The 22,500-nt window shown below is 32.5% G+C and overlaps 1 protein-coding gene across 1 annotated transcript in view; it reads right to left on the bottom strand.

Annotated features, from left to right (window-relative positions):
- The window catches only part of LOC133179059 (allatostatin-A receptor-like), a 39,990-nt gene extending 21,971 nt beyond the window's left edge, over positions 1 to 18,019 (bottom strand). The window contains exon 1 of the mRNA XM_061313754.1: positions 17,593 to 18,019. Coding sequence (XP_061169738.1) covers positions 17,593 to 17,874 — 282 coding nt within the window. The 5' untranslated portion in view covers positions 17,875 to 18,019. The remainder of the gene's footprint in view (positions 1 to 17,592) is intronic.
- Between the last annotated feature and the right edge of the window lie 4,481 nt (positions 18,020 to 22,500).

Below are 22,500 nucleotides of genomic sequence, written 5' to 3' on the forward strand. Positions count from 1 at the left end.
CAAATAGTACAATGTATATACCCTACCAATATTACAGTGGCTGCAACGTTATTGTTGACAACTTACACGAACGATCACGTTACACGAACGATTCCGCACAATAAAATCTGTTACACGAACGATCCTTCACGCACACGATTCTACACGTTACACGATCTTACACGATTGCTAACGCAAACGCACGATTCTTCACGCAAAATAGTTCAAATTCTTTAGGAATGGATATTTTCAAAACGAAATAAGGCTTAGTACTTATTTTAGATTTCAAATAATTACATGTATTGATATTATTTTATCGACTTTGAAAAAAAAAGAAAAAAAAAGAAATGGATATTTCTGGAACTAAATACATGTAAGACTTATTAATTATTTTAGATTACAAATAATTATTTACGTAATTCTCCGACTTAAGAAAACTGATTTTTTTTTCACCCTTCTATCAGAAGATGTACATGTAGATGGACCATGAGTTTTGATTGAATTGGATTTCATAAGATGCAGAAAGGGATAAGTTTGAAAAACAAAATGCCTATTGGCATGAAAATGAATTAAATTATAAGTTATATTCATGTTTCTATTTGTGAATCTCTAAAATCAACAATTATTTTACAAATCATTTATTTGCAGAAATTATAAAAATAATTAAAAGTAAGCTCCAGATAAAACACTAATAAACGAAACACCGGCAATCATGTCGTGTACATGTACATTCGCCGACTAAATATTTATGTAAGCACTGAGAATTGTTTATTTATTTATTTGTAAAAATATCTATTTTTGATCAATTGATTTTAAATATATCGTCACCATAATTAGCAGTAAACATAATTAACATCAGAGAAAAAAAATCCTTAAACATCTAAGTACGGTTTATCACAAAAAATCACGCTATTTGGGTGGCAGAGGATAGTTTTTTTTAGCAATCAAAACGTTTGACTGACGGTTTCCTTAATATTGAGCTGCTTTTAAAATGTGCATTGGAAAATTTTAAATTCTCTCTACATGTAATAATAATATGGTCTAGTCCCTTGAGGAATTTGAAGCTTTTAGGAATAAAACATGTACAACTTACACAATGAGCCCTAATGATGGCACAGGGACAATCTCAAAATTTCATGTAAATTAAGCCTATTTTCACTATTTCGCCGGATCCGCAACTGCTTCCAGGCCCGTGCTAATGCCCTAAGCTACCACACGAATTGCAGACCAACACTTGTACATACCATTGAACAGCAAGAGATAATGGCTCAACCACCTCGTTTTCAAGCTACAATTCATCCTATGAACCCACCCTGCTTTTCTGGTGAAATACCGGAAGAGTGATTTTTGATCTTAGTTTCGTATTTCTAGTCCATGTCCCATAAACAGTAGTAGTGACACTAAAGTGTCATATATCAATAAAATATACAAGGCCACCAATTCCCTCCAAATGCACACATAAAATATTCTAGCAATAAAATTACCTATAATATACATTCAAACCTTAGGTTCCTCTATTTTTTCTAATTTTTGACGGTACTTAATCCGAAACTATCCTCTGCCACCTTTAACTTTCAAAGTTTGTCTTGCAAGAAATAAAACTTGCTCAATTCAAAAAGAACATGTAATTCTGAGTAAAAATAAACCAAATTTGTCTAGATTCATTGAAAAATAAAAAAGTTAGGGCCAAATTAGAAACCCCACCATTTATTGGTCAACCACCTTAAACCCATATTCTTTGTTACACACAAAAAAGAAGCAATTCTTGCAATTCAAAAGGATCAATTTACTATCAAAAAAGTGTTAAATGGTAATTTTAATCTATTTCAAATACAATTATATGCAAAAAGTCAAATAAAAAGTGCACATCTTGATGAAATGTACTCACATGTATCACATACTCCCCTTTTTTTCATGTTCTGTGAAATTCCATTTTATCTCCTTTTTCCTTGGTTTTACATATCTATAGCTTCTTTGCAAAGTTAAAACCCCATTCAACTTTCAGGATATTTATTATGAAATGCAAAAACCCCTCTTGCATTACATGCTGAAGAAGAAGTGTCCTGGAAATGGCAGTTATACACCCTACCCCTCCAGCCATTACTTCAGCATATTGAAAATGCACTCAAAAAATCTGATTTTCCTAACTGCACTCTTTCTGTGTTTAATATTCACTTTCAACAAATTTGAGTAATCAAATACATACATTTAATTCTCCTCAATATTAAAAGTGACCATTCTGTTCTTCCTGGGCAATTGTGGGCAGATTACATGGGCTTAGCAGAATTCAACAATTACATGAAAATGTACATCATATTGATATAAATTCATTAAATATGCAATATACACTCTTTGTTTTATTCTTATTCAAAGAAAAAAATACATTCCATAGGAAACCACTGAAAAATTCAGATTCTGTCACATTTAGATATAGATAAATAAAGATATTGAAGGGGGGGGGGGGTCATTTTTCATGTAAACATCAATTATAGAATGGGACTAATTTGGAAAAATAAAGCATAAAGGTTTTTTTTGTACTACATATGGCTAGGTGTAGTGACATTTAAGTATACTGACAGATTTTTATTTTCAAAATAATTCCATTTAGTAAACTGAGTTGAAAAACTAGCAAATTTATGTAATTTCAATGATATCGCACTAATTAATACACTTTAATTTTAATTAGAATTAATTACTTAAAGCAAAAGTTGATTATAATTATGCGACAATACCCAAAGTATCAAATTCAAACAAATAATTCATTCTCTGCAAAGAAATGCCTGAATCTTTTATGATTTATTATGCTGATGGTTCAAAGTCTTTGAAAATGTATGCTGGAAAAGAGTAACCCCCCTTGCATTTTAGTGAATATACCCAATTGTACAGATTTTAAATGGAAGAAACACAGTGATTTTTTAAATTGACATACACCAATAAACCTATTTATAGAAAAATCAGATTAAAATTCATATTTCTAAAAATTGATGTATTCTTGAAGGTGGCAGAGGATAGTTTTTTTTTTGGCAATCAAAACGTTTGACTGACGGTTTCCTTAATATTGAGCTGCTTTTAAAATGTGCATTGGAAAATTTTAAATTCTCTCTACATGTAATAATAATATGGTCTAGTCCCTTGAGGAATTTGAAGCTTTTAGGAATAAAACATGTACAACTTACACAATGAGCCCTAATGATGGCACAGGGACAATCTCAAAATTTCATGTAAATTAAGCCTATTTTCACTATTTCGCCGGATCCGCAACTGCTTCCAGGCCCGTGCTAATGCCCTAAGCTACCACACGAATTGCAGACCAACACTTGTACATACCATTGAACAGCAAGAGATAATGGCTCAACCACCTCGTTTTCAAGCTACAATTCATCCTATGAACCCACCCTGCTTTTCTGGTGAAATACCGGAAGAGTGATTTTTGATCTTAGTTTCGTATTTCTAGTCCATATCCCATAAACAGTAGTAGTGACACTAAAGTGTCATATATCAATAAAATATACAAGGCCACCAATTCCCTCCAAATGCACACATAAAATATTCTAGCAATAAAATTACCTATAATATACATTCAAACCTTAGGTTCCTCTATTTTTTCTAATTTTTGACGGTACTTAATCCGAAACTATCCTCTGCCACCTTGACGAGAACACAATATTGTACGACTTACTACATGTATATTGCTTATTTCCAAGCGATAATTAGTTCGTTCTGCTTTCAGTTATGTAAATCGAGCTTCATTTATTTTATTTGGATTGCGAATTGCTTGTATAGCATATAACATTCCGATAAAATCTTACAAAACGAAATTTACACGTTTCTTAACGCACGATCACGCACGATTAAAACCGCAAACGATTGAGTCTGATACACGCACGATCTCGCACGTTACACGAACGATCACGCACGTTACACGAACGATTCTACACGATTGGTTTGTCAACAATAACGTTGCAGCCACTGTAAGATAATTTTGGTGATGTTAATAGAGAACCAGTATTTCTATTGTGCTCTACCAGTAGAGGTTTTATGTTCTCCTTACAAATTTAAAATCTTTATCCTGAGCCAACTGATTGCCATGAATCATATTAGAGAATGATGATCAATTTAAAGAAGTAAAGTATGCTGATATTCTGCATTAAAATGTATTTGAAAATGGACATTAATTCTGCATCTATAACCTATATGTATAGGAGTAGGATGTTGATATCAAAGGAATGTAGACTGACATATTTGTCCTTCCTAGCTAGTACATGTAGCCAGTTATTAATCGTCCTTTTCCGTTCAATCACTGCAACAGTAATTTAGTGCAATTAATTCAATTCAAGCTTTTCCGTTCAAGCATTGCAACAATCAGGAAAATCATGCCCGTATATGTCGGACAACGGAAGGAACCGTATCCACAAGAGCGCCCTACAGAAATGCGAAGAAGCGTTGTCCTCTTAAGGTTCTACAACCAATTCCTCAACCACCTGTACAAGCCTCACAACCAGCTGTAGAGGATCCACAACAACCTCTTAAAGTTCTACAACCAGCTCCTCAACTCTGTACAGACTTCACAACCAGTGTACAGGCTCCACAACATCTTCCTAAGGTTTACAACCAAAGCACAAAAACAATCGCACACATTTGGGTACACGTGTTTCGATTTTAAATTTATTGGGAATTGTCCCATACTAATTTAATACTCTTGGACTCGTTTTGCTGGTCTGCACCCCCTCAATCAAACAAACAAGAGTCTTACTCACCTTATTGGTCTCAGTTATTGTTTACTCCCCAAGTCAACCGTGCAAGCATCCTATACACCAACTTCAACAATGGAGACACCATGAAGACACCAGTCCCAACTTTTTTTTGTGAAGAAAAGCAATAAAACGCATTTCCTTCATAGTGAGTAGGATGTGTGAAGTTGGTGGTTCAAAAATCTAATTTCCTGATATCTCTGACCAGCGACAATTTCTTTCCAAAAGAACTCGACCCACAATATGCCTTATATGGCCTAGCAAATATGAAAAAATTAAAGAGGGCTTTAGAATAAATGTTTTTGGTAATTTGCACCCTAGAACATTGACACATTTCACACGTGTAACAATTCCGTCGAAACCGGATGTTAATGATGTCAAACTAAATTCTAAACCTCACCATGGTTCGAGGTTTTCCGGGAAAATGCCGAAAATTGCACAGTTAATCGTGATTTACACATAGGGCACATTCGTTACGGCAAAATATTAAAACAGAAAAGTAACAATAACTATTCGAGAAATGTTTTCCAATGAAAGTATTTATCCGTAACGAGTGTGCTCTTGTTGAAAAAAGAAAAAAAGTCATTGCGTGTGAAAGAACTATCATGGCCACAAACTATCATAATTTATACATGTATTTCCTCGTGTTTTACACAAATTTTAAAGCATCGATTCAAGAGGGGGTATTATATTTATTGGGTAAGTGGACAACACACTTCTATCCCACATGTAAAAAAAATTGTTATATGATGCGCCGATAGGCACATCTGACGATTAGAACATGTGATGGTTTCTAAAATGCGTTAGCAATATAGCTAAGAATTTATCTAAAAGTCACATGTACTCTCTTTGTATAAAAACATTCAAAATGAGTATAAGCACACATTTCTGTCTTTATTAATTCCTTGCAGTAAAGACATATTTTGAACAACATATCACGTAATACTTCTTATATACTCTGTTTATTCTTAGGTGGGGAATTGACTGGTACATGTACATATGTATATAAAATGAATATCTTTATCTGCTTTTTAATATAATCATAAATTGACTATGATGTTGATAAGATAAATGTCTATTCCCAATTATTTAATTTCAAGTCCTGTGTTCATATATCGGTACATTATAATCCGATAGTCATTTCTATCGCCATTTGACGTGACGTTATATTACAAAAAATGACGTTCCTATTACATTTTTCCATCAAAACACTGCCATACTGCAAGATCTCCCTTTAAAAAAGTATAAAAGATATCGAAAAAAAGAAAAACGGTTATGAAAAGCTAAAAGTCTACACTATCTATATTAAAAGACACGTTAATTTTTGGAATGAGGCCATTTTTGATGGTTCGTGGATTTTGCTCTTTGTGTAATCTGTGGAATCAAATATCAAGATAGGATAAATAACAAGGTCTCCGTTATGAAATACCCTCAATCTAAATGACTCGTTTTGCCTAGGCGGCTCACGGCTACAAGGACGCCGCTCTAAGCCCCCACCCATTTTCATTTTAGTGGCAGATATCCCAGTCGTAAGTGCTTTGGGCAAACCACATACAGTTGGAGTCTTATGGCGTAACGAGCGGCTTTATCAAAATAATTTTTGTGGAAACATGACATTTGAAACTTTGACCTTAGTCTCTGCACCTTAAAGTGTTACCTTGAGTCCTGCACCTCCCAGTATCAAAGTCAACTATGTATTTGTTTCAAGAACTCTGACCATGAGTCTTGTCATTCCCAGAATCAAAGTCACCTGTAAGATATTCTGATAATGTTCATACTCTTTTGGGCTCGCTAGTTGTATGCAACCCACATTTGTGATTTGCTTTGTAAATGTTGGTTGTATTGTATATCAGCTGTGCCTTAATCGCCAATAAATCATGTAACAAATATATTTTGTGTGCATTTGCAATCTCTGAGATAATTCTGTATATTGCCCTATGTATGAAAGAATAGGGTGCTGTTATTGAAATGATGCAAATAGAGTTTTCCTTCTGAGCTAGTAACCAGTTACTCCCCTTGGGTACTTGTATATATAATACAAATCATGAACACCCAAGTTAATCGTCCTTTTACGTTCAATCACTGCAACAGTAAGGATGGTGCTATTTATTCAAGTTTAATTACAAATCTTGAATTTTTTTCAGCCCCAAACTCACCCACTCCTTCAATTTTTCGTATCCATTATTGAAAATGGATACTGCATTTTGGAAAACACCTACATAATCATATACATGGGCGCTTTTGGACACCCGAAGTTGTGCGGAGAAGAAAATAATACCTGGCTCGTGATTGGTCATTAAGAGAAAAGACTAGTTATGTATTTGACAAGTGAAATAAAGGTGATATAATCTCATATCAAGACTTAGGCTTCTTTGAGATATATAGAAGATACAGGTAAAAAGGTGCACTTTGGTTAGAGATTTTCATTTGGTGGTGAACGCACCTAGTTGTAAACAAATAGAATTTGAAAGTAAAAGTGTCGCGGCACGGTATATTTTTTCTGGCATGTTTTGTTTTGCAAGATCTCGAACTTTCATGGCAAGAAATCGTTTGCCCAAAATTCAATAAATGAATCAGTGACAGGGGCTCAACTTTGTATGGAAGTCTATGGGAAAACATTTGGTGGTGCTTGTCCTATATTCTAACATATATTTCAGGAACAACCATCTGGCATGGCTGACAAATTAGAAGCGTAACGAGCGGCTTCTCCAATATAATTTATGGAAACATGACATTTGAAAGTTTGACTTCTAAACCTCTAACTGCTTTGATGCTTTGAACTTTGACCTTGAGTCCTGCACCTCCCAGGATCAAGGTCAACTATGCATTTCTTGAGAGTTGACCTTGAGTCAATAAGAAGGAATAATGCATGAGGCAACTTCAATCATTTTTTTTTTTCAAAAAAGATCTTGCTTGGTGATTTTAAAGCAATGTGTACATATTGTGAGAGACATAAAAAAAGTAAAGTATCTTTTTCTATTTATACAAATTGTAAGGCTATGAAAGGAGTTCGTAATATTTGAAATATTTGTTATCAAAGAATAAGTCAATTGTAGTAATGTTTCATGATTGTAATTAAAGTTTCATAATGCAATTTTAATGTAATAATCTATTGTATATTTTATTGTAATGTTACTGGCCCAGTGTACTGTGTACTTGAATTGTTCTGATGTCGGGTGTTTTAGACTTGTATTTATCACATGATTATAGAGTATTTATTGATTAGATCTCTGGTTTAATATAAAATAATATCATATAATATAAACGATTCAGCCTTGCCCCTAGTTGCTTCTAACATTATACTTACATCAACCTAAGTGACTGCGAAGAATGGGACAAAGTTTAATGGGTTTGTGAGGATAAAATCTAAAATAGAGCTCATTTAATGTAAAACAAATGCTTTTTTTTCAAAACAGCATGTTTCAATTAGCAATACTAGATGAAATCCCGCGCAAGCGCGGGGAATTGAATTTAAACCACTACTGTCAGAAAATATATTGTAGTTTCTACTGACAGCCTACAGGCGTATAGCAGGAAGAAATACTTTGTTCAAATGAAGCAAGAAGTAGATGTACGTCTCCACCCCCCCCCCCTCCCCTTTTTGTAAAAGCTTGAAAAAATAACAATTTCATTAATTGACGTTTATTGTGGAACCTGTTATACTATGTTATGGATATTTTACTTCAGATGCCTTTATTTCATTTCCGTCAAGGATAAAAGTAGCGAATATGCACATTTTACTGATAAATTGATTGGGGGGGGGGGGGGAGTAAAAATTCACAGGTACTTGGGTCTTGATTTATAAATATGTATGTACCTTATTGATATGTAAAATATGTACTTTACCTTTTTTTTTTTTACATATCAGTATTACGGTACAAACATATTTATAAACCAAGAACCAAGTACCTATGTAAAATTAGCTTTTAACGCCCAATGAAATAGCAGAGAGAAAAAAACTGAAATGTGTTGATTAAAGCACGAAATTTTATACCTTTAATTGTATTTGAACATTACCTTATTTATTAATTTTCTTTTTTTATGTAAGCAAGTTTATTACGAAATACAAATCGTTCGTTACGATCCTCTCAGTAAGGAATATATATACAAATTTTACCGATAAATTTATTAAGAAAACTTACAACATATATGTAATTATAGTTTTTCGATATTTAAATATATTCAGAACTTATAGTGTTATCAATGATTTACCATTATTTCAATGACCATTCACACAAAAGCTTTTTTTATGTTCATGCAGCTATAATCGCCTCGTTTTTTTCTTTTTAACATCGGGCTTGATGCTTTATGATGTTCTAGAAGCTTCCGTCAATATTAAGATCGGTGAATGACGAAAATAGTTTGCACATTTCCCTTTTTAATCGGTTATCATAACTTATTTCTTTTATATCATTTAAATAAAGTTTTGATTGAATAATTCAGTGATGACGTTTTATGAAATAAATAAACGATTGCTTGTTGTCAGTTTCATTAAAAATTGCCAGTAACTTAGATCCGCCAACCGGAAACGCCACCGTACTCACGTTTTTGCTATTTCATGGCTGTTTATAGAGTATGAAAGTATACTTTTAATTTAATGTACGATACTTACTATGCGAGTGAAATCTAAATATAGTTTACGGACATCATCTTGTATATAGTGCATTGTTAGAGGAGTAATTAAGAACTCTGGTGCACCCGTTTCGGAGTTTATTTGCAAAATTTGTTAATTTATAAGTATAGATTATGGAAAATATATCATAGATATATTGTCAATTGTAATACTTCATCCAGTTGGATTTTCCCCATAAACCTCTAGATAACACACTCCTGGCGTATAATATACATTTGGGAAATTAGAATCTGTTTTTATCTTTTATCAGACATTTCAAATTAGCTTCGACAACGTTTTAAGACAATTGTTATAAATAAAATACACCAAGTAACACAGGTTTCCCGGAAAGGGAACCTTTTTTTTTTTTTTTTTTTTTTTTTTTTTTTTTTTTACAAAAACAAATAATTTTCTTGTTAGGGGGATAAGATCTCCGGAATAGACAAATATTGGACAGAAAACTAAGATAAAATAGTTATGTAACGGTGAAATGTTTCATTCTACAAGAAGTATCAATGATAATAATTCTTTCCTAATGGTTGAAAAACTGTCATTAGGATACCGTGAAAACATTAAAATACCAACTGACGATGTTTAACAGTTTCATTTATAAAAAGAAAAAGAGCGCTCCTAGAATTTTACTTCAAAAAATAATTAAAATATACGAGTATATTTTTCATTTTTATATATATGATATGCTTGTTACAATGTATATTAAAGAATTTTCGTTTAGTAAATGTAAATATTTAATGGTCTTTAGTTGAATATAGAATTTATTTCAGATGTATAAGTCACAGAATGGCATGAGCGGAAGATGGCTCTCTTTTAATCAGAGGAGGTTTTCCATTGGAAAGAAAATCAATCAATTAGTTAAGCATCATTACACGTGATCATAAATTCTACTGATCGAACACAATGTAATTACAATAATTTTCCTCATTTATTTTTTAAGATAACTGAGTACATTTTTTATCTATCTATAATCCATATTACTAAATTAGATGACAAACGCCCAGATGACGAAAGTTCAGTAAATGGTACTCTATTCCGACAGCTTCTGGCTGAGTAAACACCCAACAGATGACATTAAATTACCGAAAATGACGTCTATTTTTGAACAGTTATGGACATAATGGCAATGTGCATATTTTGAAACATTAGACAACGGTAGTTCGAAATTAATTTAAAATAAGCCAAAGCGAAGATATCGGTTTCCAATAATTTTCCTTCAAGTGTAAAGTCTTTAAAAAGATAAACAACACTATTTTGCACCCTTTCATTTGCAAAAAAACACTTTAAAACATTTTGTAGAAAAATCGCTACTGATATAATTTATTTAAATTTCTTTTATGCTTTTTGATAGAAAATATACGCTGGATGTTGTGTTTGTTCAAACATTCAATCTGATATGCCTACAACATTCCAGAATTCCATTATTCTAAATGTAGTGGTTAATTTTGTCATTTTGCTTCTGACACCGAAATATTGAAGACTGTGTGAAGAACTGTAAACTAAACCCCGGGCTTGGTGCTCGTTGAAACGGTTTAGAATTGTGAAAATGAAATATTGATAGACCTATCAAATTCAGATCTTTTCGTTGTTCACTATTGTTGAAGTTTAGCAAATCATACTCTTATTTTAATCTGAATGATGGGTAATGCTATTTGAAAAGGAAGACATACTAGAATAAAATGTACGAAAATGTTACAAGTATTTTATGAATATTAAATGATATTCATCGTTTAAATAAAGAAGGTTTTAACAAAACATAAGACCTTTCATATGGGGGAGGGGTTGTGTGAAATGGGTACAATACCAAAATCCTACGTCAAAGGAGGGGCGTGTTGGTGGTAAAGACCAACTTGAATCTTTGTTGGCGGTACTTGTTTTTATCAGAAATTAATCAAATATGTATTAAATAAAAAATGGAGGAGGGTCACATCCTATTCCAATTCAGCTTCCATTGATGAAAATTAACGACCAAAACCAAATATTTACAGGGGGAAAAAAGAATAGCAACTCTGTTTTTCACGCAAGTTCACAAGCTCGACCTCAGTAATTACTTCCAAACTAAGAGCACTACAATAAATACTGCTTCTTCTGGTTTTACTTATTCCGAAATAATTGACAGCTACGTTCCTGCTAATTAACGGTTTCAGATCCGCTCCATTCCTCACTCCTTCTAAGTAGTGGAGCGGATCAAAAACCCTTGACTTGCGAAGATGCATGTATTGACCTTTTCCCAAAATATGAAAGAAAAATTCATCATGCTTTTAGAAGAATACTGAATCATATTTCTTTATTAGTTATATTCCCTCTGTTTCTTGACACTTTTCATTGCTTTGGTCCGAGAATTTTAAATTCTCTATATTGTAGATGATCAATAAACTATTGATGAATAACTGAAAAGCTTTCATATTAAATCCTTATTTTAATGGAAAACATTTAATCGATATCCCTAGATGATCAATTCATAAGCAGTCACTGACATTTTTGAATTTTTTTCTAGTTGGTGTATTTTACAAGTGCGAAAAACCTACCATCAATATCAAACACACCTGCATTTTCTTTAAACACTATGAAAATTTTACTAGTTTCTTTTTTTTATTATTTCTTTCATTTAATTTCAAATTTTTATGACAACAGTTTAAATATTTGCTTTAAAAGATCTTAAATGATGTAGTTGTTCGATTTCTGATAAATCGAATAGGATATTATGTAAGCGATTATCTTAATCGGAGGTGTGAATTGAATATTAATACACAATTAAGATAGTTACTTGCATGGAATTTACTAAAATTTACTTGCTTCCGGAATACACTGGATCGTTAAGATTTTAAGCACAAAACAAGCAAAATTACACCTTTGGATGCCTTTCTCATCAAGTGACCACTCGTGATCATCTTAGCTAGATAAGTGTTCGATTTGAATTCCTTGAAAGGATTCAATCGAACACTTGGCTAATGAAGATGGTAACCACTAAGTACGCTCATGAGGACAGTATATACATGAACTGTTTTACCAACGTACTGGTTTTCAAAACTTTTCACCCGTATTTTATGTTGTTGTTTTTTAGGGAACAACACACACCAAAAAAATGTTAGTATCATTTAAGAAATTAGAACTAGATTTAGAGAAAAAAAAGTTATTATACCTTAGATAACATTTTCCCAAACACTACTGAATTTACTGAAGAGGACTTTTATGGTTATGTCTGAAGTCAAATTCACCTATGTAATGAATCTTTACATACTAAAATATTAATAGTCGAAAAAAAGTTTTTACCGACCTCAAGCAGGGTTTTCATAGACAATTTGTGGAAGCATTCACCGTTTTTTTTTTAAATTGTATATTATCGATAATCATGTACTTTACAACATTTAAAAGATCATTAGAGGTGACTTCAACTGCAATGCTGGTATCTTTTGTATTTTCATTGTACATTAATGCAAGATTTTTTGATAGAAAAGTTATTGTTCGACTGACTAATGATGTTGAGGCGTATAACTCCTATATATGAACTTATTTCATTTGTGCTTTTCTTTCAGTAAATATGTGCAAATGAAAACATTTTTTTCAAAGTTTTATTATGGATATACATTGTAACTTCATTCATGATTTGCGTCTTTATGTAACAAAAGAAATATTTATATAGCCATGTTTTGATTACTCGACCTCGTCACTGACAGAAAACTCGATGGACACGTCAAATGAATGACAGGCCTTTTCTCATTAAATCTATAATGGCTTTTCATAGAAATATGTCGTAAAATTCAAATTGCTCGATATCATCGTCGGTACAAAGGTGTCACGGTTTCATAAAAACCCCGTGGGAGGAGAGTTTTCACCTGGTCAATCCGTGCCATATCTCCAAGGTTATTCTCACTATGTAATCCGACGTGCTACTTTAGTAATTTTAAAATATCTTCACAAAATCATCTTTTTTGACTAAAATTATATAGCCTCCAGCAATTTTGTTCACGTTAGGAACTAACTGAAGAGATACAGACAGTAATTGCCTATAATGAACAATAATCATTAGCTTTTATAAAAATCAAATCTGTTCCCGGGGAGAAAAAGAAAAGCCGTCTCTTTTTTATTCTGATTGGCACGATTTAAAGTTCATTCTGTCTTAATTAACTGAGGGGAAAAGGGGCTTTGGTACACGTCAGACTTTTAACAGATACATGCATCTTTTATAATAGAAAAGAAGCCACTAGTCTTCAGTCACTGCCCAGCAATTACAAGTACAATGTACATGTAAAATCAGGTATAGAGGCCACATAGCTCGCCTGTCAAGTTGTTCTTACTTGCATGCAGAAATAGCCACAATTAAAATCCCTTTTATTTGTCCAAACGCTGTCCTTTTTGTAATTTTTGTCAAGTACAAAACTGCTTTATAGCGATTTAACATGGTAAGGAATGTCAGAAAAGGGTACAGTTGCCAATGTAATGATTCAATAATAATCCTTATTCGTGAAAATATATATTTGCGCCTTTGGGATCTCTCGATCTCTCTCGGGGGGGGGGGGGGGGGGGGCATCCTTGGATGTTCACTTCATACATGTAGGTTTCGCAATGTGAATTCATAATTTCTTGAAAAGAAGATTCTAGCACTGTAAGTCATCATCTGAAAACCTTTGCCTTGCTTCCAAAGCAGTTTGACAGAGGGTTTGCGGATTTTTTTAAATACATTTTCTCACATGAAGCAATGTCTAAACTGAATGCAGTTTACTTCATCATCAATCTTCCATTTGATATTTTTCAATTATAGGTCTTCTACGTGCTTAATTAATGGCCCCTGAAATCAATTCAAGGTAATTGTTTCATGGTAAAGTCTATCTAAAGTAATGGCTTTACCAGAATGATGGTAATATTAAATTATCATTGTGGATGTTTTATCAGTTACTCTTTTTGAGTGTGGTTGTAAAAAAGATATCTTGAAATATTCAAAAGGAGATATTAAATAACAAAGCATAAGGAGATATTTAATAACAAAGCAGGGGATAAAGAGAAGGACTGTGTGTATTCTATAGAACCAGTGCGGGCTACAATGATAAGAAAAAAGTGTTTGTTACTGATCAAAATTAAATCAAGTAATATTCAAGAATATATGGTTCAAACTACATGTAAATGGTTTGAATGTCGCTAAAAAATGCGTTGTATTGTTTCGTTCCATGAAATTCATTTGAAAACATACAGTAGGCAAGCTCACCTCGAGTCTCAGCATATCAATTTTAATCAAGATGCAACATCCATGCAAGTTTGGTCTGCGTAGGATTTATAGTTCGTAGGTAAGGACCTGCTCCAAAAACTTTAACCTGTTCAATCATCCGGAAAATGTAGACCACATCCACAATCCAAAGCAATTCTGTTATTGTACATCCCCAGATGCATCATCTAATCAAGCTTAAGTTGTCACTGAGCTTATAGCTACAGCTCCAAAAATACCTATCCAGAAAATTTAGCATCCAGCATCTGAAGCAATTCTGGTAGTGTGCATCCCTTAACGCATCAGTCGTCCTTGGAAAATGGGCGAAATAGCCGTGAAAATGCCTATCGTTCGATAACTAAGAAAGTGAAAAATTATAAACTTGAGCACAATGTTCTTTGATATTTCAGTAACATTTATGTATTTAATGTTAAAATCTCCATAATTTGCATTCATCTCAGTGTTAAAAATATTCATCAATGTATTAGCATGCACACACCGAAGAAGACAAAAATGAGCATTCCTTCACTCTATAACATAATTTTTCTATACAAGTGGCTCTTTGCTCCATTTTTCTTTAAATTGCTTTTCAAAGCATATTTTCATAGTATGTTTTTGCTTAACTTCCACTGAAAAGCTCTGATTGTCTAATTTCATACATATACCAATGATTAGAATTTTGCCATAAAATACTCATATTGAATACATTTGAAGCTATAGGCATTTTACAAGCCTTGTTCGCTGATCTTTGGTAATCATAGGGCTTATATTTACTTGGAAATGGACTTGCTTCAAAAACTTGTACTTGTTAAATCATCAAGAAAATGTAAGTTATATCGAGCATCCGAAGCAAGTTTAGTAGTTTGCATCTATAAATACATCATCCATGCAAGTTTAGTCACTGAAGGGCTTATAGCTACATGCACCTGGGAATGAACCTGATCCAAAGATTTTAATCTGGTCATTCATCTGGAAAATGTAGGTCAGATCCAGTATCCAAAATATATCTGGGAGTGTACATCCATAGTTGCATCATAGCATCACCCATTTTCGGTTTAGGTTTAGTTACCACAGGGCTTTAAGATACCCGAGAATGGACTTTCTACAAAACCTTTAACCTGGTCGCTCATCGGAAATGTAGGTTCGATCCACCACCAAAAGCATGTCTGTAAGTGTGCATCCCTGAAGGCATCATCCATGCATTTTTAGAAGACAAAGAACGTCTAATTAAAATGCGTTTGGGAATTGGGCTGCTCCATAAACCCTAACCTGGTCGATCACTCATCCGGAAAATGTAGGTCACACCCTGCATCCGAAGCAAATCTGGTAGTGTGAATCCCTAGATGCATCATCCATGCAAGTTTGTTCCAGGTAGGGTTTATTCATGTAGTTACTTGGGAAACGACTTGCTGCTATAAAACTTTTAACGCGACGGCGATGTCGGGGTTATAGCATATTAAGTTCATCCCGACTTCGAGGAGATGAGCTACAAAAATACTAGTTTTAATATTTGCAAGAAATTTCAGAATGCATAGAGAAATAGACATAAAAGAAGGAATTTTACAAATACATTGCACGTACATGTAATTCTAAATGCTTAATTCGCCAAAACACCAGATCCCTCTTCAAAGTAACCATTTAATAAGCTCGGAACATGGTCAGCATGAGGCCATGTAACCTAGTGAAATCTGATCATCTTGACTGCAAAAATCAGGATAGACCGTTCTTGTTAAAATTCCTTCTCCAATTAATTGGCTACGTATCTCGATATCATTAAATAAATTTTATTTTCAAACGAATGAAATTAGTAAAAACATTGTCCATTCATTACTTAACACAGTAAAATCCAAATGAGATGGAAAAAATGACAAATACTAGAGAAATAAAAATATGTTACTTTGAACGACCATATGATACATGTAATCATCTATTCTAATGTTCGTGTACAGGAGATATGAAGCAAAATAGTTTTAGCTTTTAAAAGTCGATTCAAGAACCATTTTAAAGTAAACCATTTTACTTCTCTTATTATACTCGCGTGAAACCTACCAAAAAGTTAACTTTTTTGCCTCGATATTATCTGTACAGTGTGGCTGTTAGACGTACACACATTCATTGATAGTTGGTTTTAGACGCTTACAAATGATTCTTATTATTATTTTATTTATTTATTTTCCCCGTATGTTCTCGGTAATGCACTGTGTACGCCATTCTTCAAACGTCCTTGAAAGGTTTACTTGTAACATACTTCGGTTTGTAATTGGCCCATTTTAACTTCAGTAAACATCGAAATATCGTTAGTAAAATTGGCCAGTGTTGTAGTTTTACATTAGAAATGCACGTAATACTAAAATATTTTTTTTGATGGCCACTGAGTAATTTGACTTCAGAAAAACAAAATAAATTATTTTTACAAGAGTTTCAAAGTAGTATTTAATTTTGAGTGTAATAACCAGTGTTTTATTTTTACTGCTGTAAAAATTAAAAAGTAAAAATTAGTGGAGAAAAATAAAATAAATGTGAGAAGCATGGCCAACCGTTTTCGCCCAACTGCAAATTCCATACACCTACCGAAGTGTACTTGACACATTTTCGTAACACACGTCTTTGTAGAAATTCCTAGATGAAAATTAATTCTCCTGCAGCTTTAAGTGTTAATAGCTACATTTCCTTTTTTTTTTGGAACTGTTTGTAATTAAGACTTTGTTGGTATTAAAAGAGCCTATTTTTTTTTATCTGTAAAGTTAAATTTATGTTTATATACATTTATTACCGGTAGTTGTTTGATAATGGGTGTTTAAAACACTAATCTCATATTTCCTTTTTGATATAATACAAAAATTAATTATCTAACTACCTTACCTACTAAAGTACTTACCTTCCTAATTACTTTTAATAAAAATTTCATTTGACAATCATTATATATCATACCTCATACTTAATTACGAAAAACCTGCTTCAGTGAAGAAATACTTCATTTCAGAAAAACTCGTTATTCCAATCAAGCACACATAATATAATTAAGAGGTGACAATTACCTTGATTGGGACGCAGATGAGTACAAGCAACAAATCTGCAGACGCCAGACTGACTAGGAACATACTGGTGATGTTCCTCATTCTGGGAAACGCTAAAATGACCACGATGACAAGGGCGTTCCCGGAAATCCCCAACAGTCCAATAATGACGTAGAAAGTCACACAAGGCACAAGTTCATTTAAAGGCAACCAGTCCAAATTTTCCTGATAATCGTAAGTATAGTTATAATCCTCGAAAAAGTCTAAAAAATCTATCTTTTCCACTGCGGCGGAGTCATTCATTTTGCGGAATACGTGAAAAACAATATATATGTTTCTGTGTTCTGAGACTTAAATATAACATTCACCAGTGTGAATTTGTTCACCACAACAAAACTGCGACTAAAGAGGTTTGGCGACTATTATTTTACACGATTACATTAATAGAGAAACAATCATTTTCACCTACGTATTTTTATCGTTTTTTTTTCTAATTCATCAAAAAACAAAAGGAAAAAATAAAATCCGAACACTTTTATCCTTAAGCTTGCTTCCCCATCTTCTGTCCAGAACACAAGTGAATAAAATCCAGACCTCTCTGTTCAAAGATATCTGTACCAATAATTATCGACCAGGCGACTGCATCTTATACTAAATGAACTATAAAAAATGAAACAACAAAATTGAACGTTAATTCTTATAGAAAATCAGCAACAGCTAAGATTAGACAAATATCCAAGAGAGAGGCTTTTGAGAGACAGAGAACTCTGAGTAGTCTAAGAATTAAACTTTTGAGGCTTTCATCTGCAAGGTTACTATGTTTTAAGTTCCTTGAAATAGCTTCTTTAACACGTACAGAACTTTACATGCAAAATAAAGGGGACTCAGAGCTTTGATGTCTCTTTATATCAAAATCAACATATGCTCGATCATATATTTCAGCTGTGCATGCTTGAGACTGAAAAAAGCAAATCTACTTGAGACACACTGTAGTGAAAGAAAAATTTCAATTGCTGCTACACCCAATATTTCTAACTTGAACAAGGGACATCTGTATTTTTTATTTGAATCTGCCTATACCCCTAATCATACATTTTATGAAAAATATAAATGATCGAGCATAATGAGATTGGTTGACCATGATATCGATTCCTATATTCTCTTTTGTATTTTAAAAAAAAAGATCTATTTTTAATTTACTTGTTAAATCATTGATGTATTTATTTGATTGTGTGTTTGTTCGTTATAGGTAGTCTTATCCATTTCTTTGACCATTTCCTCCAAAATAATAAATATGACGTATATATATATATATATATATATATATATATATATATATATATATATATATATATATATATATATATATATATTACAATAACTTACAATATAACTTTTTTAAAAGAAGATATGCGAACAAGGCGAGCGAAAATGCCTATAGTGCGACAAACGGAAGGTGAAAAATTAAATTTCAGATATAACATAATTTTCTTTGATATTTTATCTAACATTAACTATACTTTACGTAAACTCTCCATAATGTGCAAAAATCTCACAAAGAGTAAAATTATTTGCCTATGAAATAGCATACACGCACTAAAGAGGGAAAAAAGTATCATTTTCTCATGCTCTGACACAATTTTTCGATATGAGTGGGTCTCCTCTCCATTTTTTTTTTTTGAAAGTTTATCCCCAAAGAAGATGGGCGTACTTGGCGTGCAATTTGCAGGAATCATGAGTACGCAACATCTGTGGTTTAAATGTCCACGATTTGGTCGACTGCCCATTAGTGTACAGACCTTACAAAGTTACGCACAAAGGAAAATGTTTAGATTTAAATTAAAATAATTTGCAAATTTGAAATATTTTAGTCTACTTATCCTAATATTTACGATAACACGGTAACACTTCATATAAATATTAACTAGATAATAGGGTATGATATATGAAATGAAGTTTCACTAGGTTTGAAAAATTGCTTTCGTTCCCCGTTCAACTGAACCAAAATTTATCTTTTGTAAAACTTTTATAAATCAGTAAATAAAATTCAACTGATAAACAACTTGATTATATAAAAAATAAAATAAAAATAAAATGCTCCATGCGAGGATCGAACCAAAAACTTCTCAACACCTTAGTGCGCTGGACTGGTAACGCATACTACTGAGCTATCATCGCTACACAAACAACATGGAATTTTAAAATGACAAAGAAGCAACGCATTTATACATTTTTTTTTGTTGTTGTTGAAAAAGTTCATTTTTTATAGTCTCTTGGACTTCTCTCCATCTTTTACACTTGTTTGTTCGTTTCTTTGAATGCAAATGCAGACAAATGTCTTTTTAAAATCGTGGAGAGATGACCCAGAGATAGCAAATTTTTAGGGAAAAAAAGTGTTTAAAAATGTAAATTTTTGTACTAAATGACTCATCTAGCCATGTTTCAAATTATTTTTAAGGAAATCAAAACACACTATAGGGAAAATATTTTCCTTTCCTATTTCATAGGAACATAATACATTGAAAGTTAAAATTTAATTTGACAATTCAATAAAGTTTTCACTTTGCAAGTGCGCCCTGATTCCTGCCGAATGCCAATCAAAAGCGCCCTCGTTCTTTGAGCAAAATATATATTTGTTGGTTAGCCAAAACAAGGAGCAAAGACCCGCTATACTTTAAAAATACACTTTTATGAAAAAATATTCGTATCTTTCAGAAAAATACTTAAGTCCATTTAGTCAAGGGTGATTTAAATGACACTATTCACCAGGAGTTGTGTAGCATAGTTGTTAGCGTGTTAGTCTCAAAGGAAAAAATTATTGCTAGGGTTCGAACCCCCACGAATCCCACATTATTTTTTTTAATTACAGAATAATTTTGTCGAGAAAATTTTCTACAGAGAAGTTCTGTTTATAATAATTTAATAAATTTTAATGATGAGAACTTTAATCTAAGTACTAAATTCACAAATTGAATATGATTTTTATATATCTGAAGATATAGGCATTCTGCACGCCTTGTTCACCCATCTCCTTTACAATTGAGTTCTTATACATACTTGAAATTTAATGAGAATTTTCCAGATGAAAAAATAGATATAGAATCGTTTTGTGTTCCGTAACAGGATATAACTTTATATTATGATTTGAGATTATAGGAGCTTTCACTAAGCCTTTAGCAAAGGCATTAAAACACTAAAAAATAAGATAAAAATCAAGATTTTACAGTCAAACAATTACCACATGCCGGAGATATTCCCTACATACCAAAAATATTGCATTGTTGTTCAGCATCTTTTTTACTAGTTTGTTTCGACAAAAAGCCTTAGCATTAACCCTTTTCATTGACCCTCTTTTTTTTTTTTTTTTTTTTTTTTGAAAAGATTAAGGCTTTGTTATGGGGGATTTGATACTTTGTTATGGGGGATTTGGTACTTTGATTTGAAAAAGAAAAGTTGCAATTATCTATAAAAAAAAAGTGTGATGAAGTCCTAAATATTGTAAGTGCACGGTCAAGTTTTAAACAATAAAATGCTTTCTTTGGTTGTTAGTATGGAAATTAATATTGCAGCCGCTGCAAAAAAAAAAAAAAGAGTACATAACCCGCGTAAGCGGGTTTTTTTAATACTTTGATTTCCAACTACTAGTATTAATCAAATTAAGTCATGGATATGAAAATCATAGATAAAGATCAGGATTATTTCATCTTGAAATTATTTATTACCTGATGAAACAAGTTTAACATATACTAGTATCTAAAATTAATAATTATGAATGTCTTAATGATTTCTGACAAAATGGACATACAAACTTTTCACTTTCTGATACCCTGGATCTTTGTTACGTGATAATGCCGATGTGCTCGTTGGGATAGACATGTATCACGTGCTGAAAATATTATCATTCTGTCATTTGCAACTGTAGTGTATTGAAAACAAAATTTACTTCCAATTTTTTTCCCAATGTCATTTTAGCACTATAATTAATATCCGGAAACTCATTACGCTTTGTGTTTATAAATATTTTACACACTCCCATATTGTGCAAGCTCCAGACAGCTCAGTATTACGTTACGCTACAACTCCATTCATTATTCGTTGGGAAAGAAGTCCCGGAGAATTGACACTGTATGGAGTTTGCATGTTGGGGAGCAGTTCATATAACAACTTTTTATAAAATAACAGGAAATGAGGAGAAATGAAAAACAAACTGAAACGTCATTACAACCATTTAGACTTAGTATTCAGAAAATAAAAAATATTCATATTTTTTATGTATGTTAACAATAAGGAATTCTTCCATTGAACCAAAGAAAAATAACGTCTCATTTCCCTATGTACACATTCTAACACAACCACAAATAGATCGGCCGCTCGAGCGGCCGATAACAACAATACAAAGGTATACTTTAATTCATTTATGATATTGTTCCCTTTTTTATTTTGATTTTCGGTGTTAAAACAAGGTACTTAAAGACTGAGTTATTTTAAAAATTGTCACTAATTTTCTGACATTATGAGAGACATTAATTGGTTTCACATTTAATCATTTATAGGAAAACACTTCATCATTTCATTTTTGAGATCTTTGATCACATAATAGTATGTCCTTGACCTTTGTCAAATAGCGATAAAAGAATCGCTAGAAGTGATATTTTCGAACAAAAATATCACTTTATATGTGCATACTTCGAAATTGCGCAGCCGAGCTTGAAGAAAATGCAATTTTCCATAGAGATATTACTAGATATTGAAATGTCTCGTAAAAGCTGTCTTTGATTTTACAGCAAAACAAGTGAAGCATTATCTCGTCGTGATTGAAAACAATGTTTAAGCATTTCTAACTTTTCTCCGCTGAACATGAATAAAATACGGCTTTAAATAAGGATAAATTGATGCAAGGTTTATATTTGCCTATAAGTCGGTCGCTTA

The sequence above is a fragment of the Saccostrea echinata genome, unplaced genomic scaffold, assembly GCF_033153115.1.
Source record: "Saccostrea echinata isolate AGI-Se365-2 ecotype Australia unplaced genomic scaffold, CSIRO_AGI_Sech_v1 ptg000004l, whole genome shotgun sequence".
NCBI lineage: Eukaryota > Metazoa > Mollusca > Bivalvia > Ostreida > Ostreidae > Saccostrea > Saccostrea echinata.